Raw genomic sequence first — 11,632 nt, 5'->3', positions numbered from 1 at the left:
AAAAACTGAACACCTCAAAAACAAATAACCCAATTCATAAATGGGCAAAGAGGACTATCAGACACTTCATAGAGAGAGAAATACCAATGGTCAACAAATATAGGGAAAAATGCTCAATATTTCTTGAGTATTTTATTTTTTCTAGAAATTAGAGAAATGCAAACTAAAACTATACTGAGATTTCATCTCATGCAGGTAAGAAAGGCAATTATAAAGAATACAACTCACAATAAGTGTTGGTGAGGATGTGGGGGAAATGTTGCACTCATCCATGGCTGTGGGACTGCAAAGCGGTGCAACCACTCTGGAAATCAGGGTGGAGATTGCTCAGGAAACTAGGAATGAAACCACCACGTGGATTTAAAATCAGCATACTATAGTGATGCAGGCACATCAATGTTCACAGCAGCTCAATTCACAATAGCTCACTGTGGAACCAACACAGGTGTCCTTCACCAGATGAATGGGTGAAAAAAAAATGTGCTAAATGCACACCATGGAATATACCCAAACAAAGAGGAGTGATATGCGTTGCCAGTCAGTGGATGGAATGGGGGACTGTCATGCTAATGGGAGTTATTCAATCCCCCAAACTAAAGGCTAAATGCTTTCTCTAGTATGCGGATGCTATCTCACAATAAGTGGGGGGTAGGAAAGAATGGAAGTACATTGGATTTGTCAAAGGGGAATGAAGGAAAGGGAGGGCCAATCTGAATATAGAAGACAGTAGAATGAATGGGACTTTACTTTCCTATGTGCATATGAATAAATGACCCACACATAAAAATTGTGAAATTCAAAAAAAGATCTCTTATTTGTTAGGGGTAGGGTTTGATGTCAGATCTTGGTTTGGCACCCAGTGTCACAGTCTGGCTCATGTACTCTCAAACTTCCTACATTTAAGTCCTAACTCTCAGACCTTGATACTGAGGTAACATTGGAAGGCAGAACCTTTACCAATATAGTTGTGGTACGTTCACACGAGTTCACAGGGCTTTGTCCTAAAATGGTGTGACTCACTTCCTTGTAAGATTTGGATTCAGACAGTGCTCAGAGGGGAGACCAGAAAAGGATACAACCCCAAGTGGCCATCTGCAAGTCAAGAAGAGAGGTCACAGGAGGAAGCAAATCTAAGAAACATTCATCATGAATTTCTGACCTTTTGCGCACTCAGTCTGTGGTATTCTGATCTGATAGCTCTAGCAATCCAATGCACACAGTAATGCTAAATTTGTAAAATAGAGGATGGATTTCTCCTTCCCAGGGGGAGGATATTTAGGAATTCCCTCTGCTGTTTTGGTAAATTTTATGTAAGTATAAAAGCATTCCTAAATAATCCTTTTATATTAAATACCTAAATGAATCCAGGTGGGGTGGTGAATAACTGTTATTCCAGAAGCATGGGAGACTGAGGCAGGAGGATCAAAAGTTGGAGGCCAGCCTCAGCAACTTAGTGAGGCCCTAGGCAACTCAGTGAGGCCTTGTCTCTAAAAAAAATGAAAAGGGCTGTGACTGGGGCTCAGAGGTTAAGCACCCCTGGGTTCCATACTAATGCCAAAACCAAAACAACAGAAAACCAACCAATGAATGAATATCCTGCAGCCCAAATCCCCCCTCCTCACTTTTTTTCCATTTCAGGTTTCTTTTAATGGATCAAGGACCTGGGAATAAAACCAGAGACCCTGCATCTAATAAAAGAAAAAGTAGGCCCTAATCTCCATCATGTGGGATGAGGCTCCAACTTAGTTAATGCTATAGTATCCCTTGAAGTTTCTGGTAGGATTTCCCCTTCCTCTACTGTTTTATCTTTGCTTTAAACTATAAAAAGTATAATCTGGGACAGAAAAGATCCATTCTTTATAGGACATATCAGGGCACATACAAGATTGCCTGGAGCCCTTAGTTTGGACAATGAATTAGAGGATAAAACTACACATGACATACATATTTTCTCTACACTAGAAGAAGCTACAAATTGGTTCCCTTGTGGTGATGCCCATTGGGGGACTTTTTTTGGCTCCACCCACATGACCCAGCCAATCGGCCTCAAGAGTAGGAGGAGTGGGGGAGGTTGAGAGGCTTGTGGGAAGCCGGTGGTGGCAGTTGGGCTCTGAGGGTTTTTCCTGAGGAGCTGTGTGGTGTGGTGTGTGTGTTCTAAAAATAAAGTTCGTTTCTTTTGACAAGTGGCTCCTGAATTGTGCCCAGCCAGACTGCGGCATTGAGGCTTGACGGTAGTGTGCTTGCTTAGCATGTGCAAGGCTCTGGGTTCGATCCTCAGCACCACATAAAAATAAATAAATAAAATAAAGATGATATTGTGTCCAACTTAAAAACATGTTAAAAAATAAATCACATAAGAAACAAACATTTTGATTGTTCCTTCCAGAGAAAGCGTGAGCCTTTTTCTTGTCTCTATTGATGAGGATGAACCTGAGGGATGATCACTCAGGTTCTCAACAGAGTGGAGTCCAGCACAGACTCTGCCTCACCTGAAAGTAGGTGCCACCTGCCTGCTGCTCCCTCAAGCCCAGCCTTCAGATCTGCCTCTATTTTTCTGTTTTGCTTCAAGAGCATTTTTATGTGATGCAGTGTGAATTCTGGAATTTTCTGTATGGAAATCATGGAGTATGTGAGCAGGAATGTCAGGAAACCAGGTGGTCCAGTGAAAATGGAATTAAATGGAGAGGATCTACAGAGCCTCAGGACAATCGAGGGACCTCTCATACCCAGAATCCTGACATCAAAACATGTGGAAAGGATACGGGTTAATTTTAACTTTGAAACCAAGTAAGAGAACTTGGAGTTGTCTACAAGATTGGGATGCACTTTATTTTTTTGTCCAGGGAACTCCTAGGAAATTTTGAGCACCTCTCCCCAGGTGGTTGTTATCCAGAGTAGAATCAAATCAAGGGGACAAGCGAAATGTTCCACTGGGGACTCTATAGTTCTGTGCTCCCCAGTGGGATCTTGTCACCTTAGTAGAGACACTAAAATTGCAGGCTGCAGAGAGATGAGCTCACGGCACCCTTTCTCTTAGACCCATGCAGGTTATGCTCAGGTGCACCAAGTGCTCCGCATCCATCCAGGTAAGTGCCTCTCTGTTCCACAGAGATAGTTAGTGAGTACCTGGGGCTTGTAGGAGGAGGTTGAAAGGGGCAAACTGGGTCTAGGAGTGAGGTGTTTGGTAGCTTGAGACACCCAGCTCTCATGCCTATATTTAAGAAGACTAAGGTGCTCTGTGAAATGTGGGGAAGGAGATCTTCTTAGGTTGTATCATCCTTTGAGACGCAGAAAGTTAGGTGCTATTTTCAATAGGAAGTGCCAATTATCTCAGGTTTCTATTTAATTTTTTTTCTAGCAACTACAGCAGTGCTCATGTTACATATGTGTTTCCCTGTTTCATATGCTATTTACTCCTAAACTAATAATCAGGGATGTAATAAGTCACCTGTCTGCTTTGTACAAAATACACGCAGGTTTCCTTCTCTCACCTTCTGGAACAAATAGAATATTACTGATCTGTGACTACTAGACTCTGAGGAATTAAAAACCATAATTTTACATGGCCCAGAAGGTAACGAGGGCAACCTCACATGGCCACAGGCATCTATCGAACTTTCCCATATAATCTTCCTTGTAATACATTTAATCTCAAAATTTAAAAGTGAATAGTGGTACTCCATAGTGGGTGCTCTGCCCATGAGCAAATTTAAAGTGAGAGGACAGTGGTCCTGTGTCACCATCCCAGGAAAAGTCTAGTGAATTAGATTGTGGTGTCTTTCTCTTTGCCCCAATGACAAGATAACAGAATTGTCCATAGCTAGGTAAGAAGAATATTTGTGTCCATTAATCTTCTTTCTTTTCATTATTCACTTAAACATTCTCTTTGCCCTTTCTCTAATAATGAAAGTGTCTGAAAGGCCTTTGATTATATATGCACCATTTTTGTATCCATTCTTCCACTGAAGGGCATCTAGATTGGCTCCACAGTTTAGCTATTGTGAATTGTGCTGCTATAAATATGGATGTGTCTGTGTCCCTGTAGTATGCTCTTTTTAAGTCCTTTGGGTATAGACCGAGGAGTGGGATAGCTGTGTAAAATGGTGGTTCTATCCACAGTTTTCCAAGGAATCTCCATACTGCTTTCCATATTGGCTGCACCAATTTGCAGTCCCACCAGCAATGTTTGAGTGTGCCTTTCCCTCCACATCCTAAACTCATTCTGTCCTGGTGTGTATTTTCAGGTCCTATTTCATGCAAATGCACTTACAGGAAAAAAAGTGAACCTATCTGCTTTTCTTCTTCCTAAAGCAAACCAGACGTGACTCATGTATCAGGGCAACAGATCCTCCTGCAGGTATGTTTGGGTTTCCCAGTGATGACAGCTTAGGGTCTGTGATGAATCTAATTTGCTGTTTCGTATTGTTGTTAGAAGACTAATTTTTCTTTTAATGATTCTGAATACAGACTTTAAAATATTCTTAGGGTCTATCTGTAAGTGTGAACCCTGAGCTGTACTTAAATCCTTCCAATTCACAGAAAAATTGATTATTTTTGGCCTTATTTTCTGGAAATAGCTGCCATTCATTCACCCAAATATTCTCCAGGATTTTCTCCTCCTTGATCCTGTGGCTTATATAAGTTACAGTGGCTCTGCCCCCAGCAGGGCACCTGGTGTGGGTGGCTGTGCCCTCCCTGATGTGCAAGCTGTTTCTCCTTAGTGCTCTTCAGAGTTTCCCAGCTATATCTCTGCCATAGAGAAGAACTTCCTGCCCAATTTTTCCTGACATTGAAACCAACTTAAAGCAGGATGAATCCTCCTCCCAGATTTCAATTGTCCATCTTACTTTAGTGATGGGAATCATGGTAAAGTTGAACTAGGTGGCAACCGTGAATCAAAGTGTGCTCCTTTGCTGCTGCTGGTATTATTATTTTATTTTGGTATCAGGGATGAAGCCCAGTGGAGTGCTTGACCCTTGAACCAAAACCCTAGCACTTTTCACATTTTATTTAGAGACAGGGTCTCCCTAAGGTGCTTAGGGCCTCTTTAAGTTGCTGAGGCTGGCCTCAAACTTGTGATCCTTCTATCTCAGCTTCCCAAACTGCTGGCATTACAGGTGTGACCACATTACTTCCCCTGTGACTTATGTCCTTCTCTATGAAAGGTGCAGTCTTTCTAATGTAGTTTTCTTTGAACAGCGTGTTAACCAAATACCATCACATTGCTAAGAGTCACAGCTTAGGAGGCCCCTTCATTACACTGCAGGGAAGCATACAGTTTCATCCTGGTCCTGAGCCTCTGGGCTCTTCTGTGATAGACAGGTGTGAGTGGCAGGTGCAATGGCTGGGAGAGGACATGCTGGACAATTTCTATTTGCTCATTTTTATAAAGTGTTCTTATTCACCAGAACTCATTCTAATGTCAATGAGCTATTAACACAGATGTAGCTACATACTTTTTAAAGTCACTTACATATTGTATGATACTTAAGTGAATCAGTTTTCTGTATCGGATGTATGATTTGCTGATTCATTATGATGTGATCTGAAATTTAGATGGAGGATAGACACAGGAATACCAGGGTATCGGAGGCTGAGGCAGGAGGATTGTGAATTCAAAGCCAGCCTCAGGAAATTAGGAAGGCCCTGGGCAACTTAGTGAGACCCTGTCTCAAAATAAAAAAGAGGGGGTGGCCTTGTGATGTGTATCAATGGTTGAGAAGTCCTGGGTTCAGATCCTGGTAGGAAAAATAAACTCTTTGTTCACAGCTGGATAGATTCAGAAATACGTAATTGCTCCTGGGTCTACACTCTTTTTGTTGTAGAAAGTGTTTGCTCACTCTCCTTCATGCTCTGGAAAAAGGAGACTCATTTTTTTTCATGCTGCTACTATGCAGTTTTGCCTTCAGACAAATAAGACTTTCTGGTCATTTTAAAGTAACACTGAACTGGGGTCTTAATTTCTGAATATTTTTGAAAACTCCTGATTTCCTCTCATTCCTACTTTTTCTAAAACTTTCATGTTTGCACAACTATATATTTTGAAGTGACACTGAAAATCATTCCTTGAATGCTCTGATTTGCAGGTGATTTAAACATGTTACTGAAAGTTTTACAATGCTGTGTGCTTGCCTTGCACACGTTTTTAACATGAATGAAACACAACAAAAACAAAGTTGCCATTTCACACAAATGGTATAAGAGAATGCAATTTTAAAACTAAAATTTAAATTTTTTATTTTAAAATATTGTACATAAACGATTATAGTTAAACATAGATGTTTAAGTTATTCTTTAAAGCTTCATCAGTATATATTTTACCTACATGAAACAGTTGTTATAAAAACAGATGTATGTAATTTTATGTATAAAGATGTCAGGGAATAACATCTGTGCCTGTCATCATATATGCCTTGTGGAAGATCTTCCTAGTGTCATTTCTGGGCTTGTCATGGTAGAAAATCTGAATATACTGAATAAGTGAAAGAAAAAAAATTGTATTTTTTCTGATCACCACATCTGGGAAAAAAAGAACTTTTCCCTAATGGTGTAGAGAATTTCCCTTTTAGACAAACACTGCATGTTCTTACTCATGTACGAGACCTAAAAAGCATTGCACACACTCTCCAAGAAATGTTGTTCCAGCAGATCATTCAACAAATTCTCCAGCATAAATTTCAGTCTTGGGCATTTGATTTCAGAGAAATGTCACCTTGAACTTGTAATAGAGATAACATCTTGTAGAGCTCATCTTTAAGGAATGGGCTGGACATGTGTCCTTTAATTAAAACCTTAAAACACCAACTCTGTTTTAAAACAGCACCAAGTCTGTTTAAAATGTAGTTCCATCTACTAAATTGATTATAAAGTCTTGAAAAGGAAAAAAAATAACTAAGAACTTGGTAATATTTTCAGAATGTTCTAACATAGGCTAGTTATTCCGGCTAGAGGATTAACAACAATGTGACATGTGTAGCCACCTCAGAAAATTCCAAGGACAGATATAAAATTTCGAGTTCTCAGAACAGGATTGTGAAAATGTTCTACTATGTTGGTTTTTCTAATTTTTACTGGAGTTTGAACACAGGAGCAATTAATCACTGAGCCACATCTCCACCCTATTTATATACTTTATTTAGACACAGGGTCTTGCTGAGTTGCTCAGAGCCTGTGTAAGTTGCTGAGGCTCTCTTTGAACTCACATCCTCCTGCCTCAGGCTCCTGACCTGCTGAGATTACAGGTGTGCACCCCCATGTCCTGCAGTAATTTCTTTCTTCTCTTTCTTTTCAGGCAGGGACACAGATGATCTGTTATTAAAAGGACTGCATTGATTCTCCCAAGTCTTGTGCATGAAGAACTATATGATAATAAGATTAGAAGCCAACATTTCTAGAGAGTTCATTATGTGCCATGACACTTCCAAGGTTGGTAGGCACACTTTCCTTTTTCCCACATAGTCTCTGCAGGATTCACACAACAGGACTCTTTATGTGGACAGATGAGATGACTGGACCAAAGCATCCTAGGGTGCGTAAGAAGAAGCTATCGTAAATGGTAGCTCCAACTCGCAACTTCAACCAGTCCAACATCTGAGTTCACACCAATATTTTCTTGTTTATATATTACAAACATTTGGTCTGGTGGGAAATAAACCAGAGTTAAGATGGTGCTGACATGAAGTAACTTCATGCAGGTCTAATCTGTGGACACTCATGTTTGGGAGGGTCTTGCTTCCAGTTTCTTGCAATCAACCCCCCTGAAATTTGGCCCAATTTGTAGACCTCCTATTATGGAATTGACCAACAAGATCAGAAAAAGGAAAATCAAGTAAGTTTCTATCTTGCCCCAGACAACCTCAGATATGAGGTAATAGGAAGAAAATATATTCTTTTGAGCCGTGACATGACCCCACTTTTTAAAAATCCCTGGTACTTTTAATTTTTAATTTAGAGACAACAAGGTCTCAGGAAGTTTCTTAGGTCCTTGCTAACTTGGTGACATCAGCATTGAACTTGCCATTGTCCCATCTCAGCCTCCCGAGCCACTGGGATTACATGAGTGCACCACGGCACCTGGCTGACAATTCTTAATGTACAAGAAAACTGAAGTATCAATGTGTATGCCGCTGTGGAGGTCCCAGTGAGATTGGAAAATACTGAGATAAGGCAGTGCGTGGAGATGCTTTCTCCAGGGTGTGAATAGAACATAGTATTTTTAAAAATTTTGTCTTGGGGGCTGCCAGGTGGGTAAGTGCACCAGCACCAAGTTATACCTGGTCCTTTTGACTCTGTATATTGAAACAGGGTCTGATTAAGATGCCCAGACTGGCTTCACCCTTCATAATTCTCCTGCCTCAGCATCCTGGGTCACTGGGATTTCAGGCAGACACCACTGTGCCCAGCACTAGAATTGAATTTTCATGTGGAATAAAAATACAGTTGGATGAATCTTCTTTTTTTCCTTCATGGAAGTGGTGTTCATTTGAGATTAATGAAGGAGGTCAGATTTGGAAAAAAAAAAAGACATTTTTGTGTGTTACTGTGGTCACAATATTTTTATTTTCCTTATAAGATGAACAAAGCCAACAGACTGTACAGTAATATTCACATAAGAAACACCGTGTACACCGTGACTGGCATTGGGGTCATGGCCAATGCCCTTCTTCTTCTCGTCCACATCTCCTTGCACATTACTGGACACAGACCTAAGCCCACTGACCTGCCCATTGGTCTCCTGGCCCTAATCCACCTGGTAATTCTGCTCATCAATGGCTTCATAGCTTCGGACATTTTTATACCTCAGGCGGGAAGGTGGGATGACCTGACATGTAAATTGCTCATCTACCTGTACAGGTTGATGAGGGGCTTCTCCATCTGTGCCACCTGCCTTCTGAGTGTCCTCCAAGCCATCACCCTCAGCCCCATGGGCTCCTGCTTGGCAAGGTTCAAGCGTAAATCCTCATGTCACAACGTGTGTTTCCTTCTCTTCCTGTGGGTCATCTACTCATCCTTCAGTAGCCACCTCTTCATCTCCATTGCTGCTACCCCTAATTGGACCTCAGACAACTTTATGTATGTCACAGAATCCTGCTCCTTCATTCCCATGACCTTCTTCCTCCGGCACAGCTTGTCCACCCTGCTGACCTTCAGGGAAGTCTCCTTTATAGGAATAATGGCCCTCTCCAATGGATACATGGTGGCTCTCCTGTACAGGCACAAGAGGCAGTCCCGGTATCTCCACAGTAGCAGCCTGTCTCCAGTGTCATGCCCAGAACTGAGGGCCACCCAGACAATCTTCCTGCTCATGAGTTGCTTCATGGTCATGTGCATCTTGGACAGCATTGTCTCCTATGCAAGAATCACACTGAAAGATGATCCAGTATTTTACTGTATCCAGATCCTCTTGACCCATAGCTATGGCTCATTCAGCCCTTTGGTGTTTATTTGTACTGAAAAACGTATAATTGTTATTTTCAGATACATGTGGGAGAAGACAGTAAACGTTTCAGTAGCCAGTGGTGGATAAGTTCTGTTAAGGTGAGAAACTGTGCTGAATTTGGAGTGATTTATGATGACAGTGTGTGTAGAGTCTTTGGTTTAAATGCAATGCAAAGTCTCACTCCCTCTGTTGAACCATCCAGTTGGACATGTGTGGATGACAATTACATAAAAGAAAGCCAAACCATGTGCCTCTCCAAGATATTACGGGGATGTCATGTTTCTCCTGGATCCAATGGGGCCCTGTGAGTTAGATGTCACTTTTCATAACCTGGGTTATTCCAAACTCTTTTTAGATACAGAACAGTTCCAATGCTTCTCAAATATTGCATCATCTCCATTATCTGTATTTTTCCAAACTACCTTTGTAAACATATTTTACCATGAAATATTACATGATCCAGCACACACACTACACACTCACACACACACGTTCTACATGCAGGGAGTCAAACAGTCATCTCCACATCACTGCTCCTAAAACCATGCTTTAAATATTCAAACATAGAAACAAATCAACACCTACAACCATAAGAAAATTCTGGAACAATTGGACGCATAGCTGAGTCCTCAAGTTACTCTACTCAGTGAAGCTGGTTTAGTTGTAAAAGAACAAACATCGTATAAATGTACTTAAAGAAGGTGGGAGTTGGAGTGGGCAGAGTGACAGAGCAGGAACATAAGGGTGTCCAGAGACCAAGACAGGAGGCAGCGGGGAGCTGTCCCTTGGTACGTGGAGAACCTCTATTCAGTTAGGAAGTGAGTGCTGTCGTGGGTGGTGGTGACTGTTGTGCAATAATGTGAACAGATTCCAGGCCATTTGCCTAAATGCTGAAAAGTGGTCAGAATGTTTATGTTATATATATTTTATCCTCATAAAAGTGTTTTTAATTATCAACTCAGTTGTGGAAAACATTATTTCTGAAACTATAAAGTAAGGGATAAGACTCTAAATGTGCCACAGGGTCATTTGGTGAGCTTTGAAACATCAGCGTTGATTTGTTACAGTGATGTGAAGATTGGCTTTGAGAGGCTCACTTCTGATCTCAGCTTCTCCCAGGAGAGGTGTTCTCCATGGGGATGCTGTTATGCGCCACTCTGGGCTGCTCAGCCTTCCAAAGACTTTCAGCATCGCAGTGGGTAGCTCCCATGTTGAGGCTTCCTGGGTGAGAGGTGCATGCAGTCAAAATACTAGGTTTAGACAGTAAGTCACACGTGGGAGCTTACCAATCATGACAGCAGTGCTGCAAAAATTACGCACTTGTCACATATTCTATTTAATTAGAAAAATTAGCCAAATATAAAATACTCTCAAATCAAAGGTCTTTATAAAAATGTAAGTAGTAAAGGAAGCAAAGAATATGAGATTAAACATTTTAAAAATGGGAAAAGGAACATAGAAAAGAGGAGAAAAGGGGTCCAAAGGATTACAGGACAGAACAAAGTGGCTGTTTAAGTTATCATGAATAGGTGTTAAGTCTGAATCAATGAAACTCCTCAATCAGTTGATGTTGGGCGGCTGAGATCACAATAACAGCAACACAATCTTAAGGCTGCACACCAAGGTGTAGCTGTAAACCAGGAAAAAGGACCCAAGATACATGCAGAACATCCCAGCAAGGGCAGAATACACTACTCTGATGTGCTCAGAGCAGTGCTCACAAGAGGACACACACCAGGTCACAAACAAGCCTCCTCGATCTTAAGGACACTGGTATCCTATCAAGTATATCAACAAGCACCATAGAGTAAAGATAAAATTAAAGACTGAAAACTGTCCATCCCAACTAACATGGAAATTAAACAACACAATTTAACCAGTCACACACGGAGAACTCACAAGTGGAATCAGAAATTTCCTTGAGAAAAAAACGAGGATCAAAGTACCACCTTCTAGAACTTGGGGGTGCATCAGGAGGATGTTGCATAGACATGAAGCAACACATCTCCATTCACAACCAGGTTGAAAAAGAGAACCCTAGACACACACAACCTCGGAACACTGAGGTTGGAAAGTGGAACAAAGCAACTATTGATGGAGGAGAGTGAACCAGTAACACAAGACACCCCACCCCTCCAAAAAGGAGCCCAGAGACATGGGATTTCAGGATGGAGGGCTACACATTGAACAATT

At 41.3% G+C, this 11,632-nt stretch overlaps 1 protein-coding gene across 1 annotated transcript; it reads left to right on the top strand.

Moving 5' to 3' along the window:
* Positions 1-8,572: 8,572 nt before the first annotated feature.
* Positions 8,573-9,526, top strand: LOC308640278 (vomeronasal type-1 receptor 48-like; the record flags this gene model as incomplete). The annotated part of the gene is made up of 1 exon (XM_081312239.1): positions 8,573-9,526. The coding sequence occupies one exon, from the start codon at positions 8,573-8,575 to the stop codon at positions 9,524-9,526; it is 954 nt and encodes a 317-aa protein (XP_081168365.1).
* Between the last annotated feature and the right edge of the window lie 2,106 nt (positions 9,527-11,632).

The sequence above is a fragment of the Spermophilus citellus genome (assembly GCF_964194105.1).
Source record: "Spermophilus citellus genome assembly, contig: SCAFFOLD_370, whole genome shotgun sequence".
Classification (NCBI taxonomy): domain Eukaryota; kingdom Metazoa; phylum Chordata; class Mammalia; order Rodentia; family Sciuridae; genus Spermophilus; species Spermophilus citellus.
This window is presented reverse-complemented; position numbering and strand designations above follow the sequence as displayed.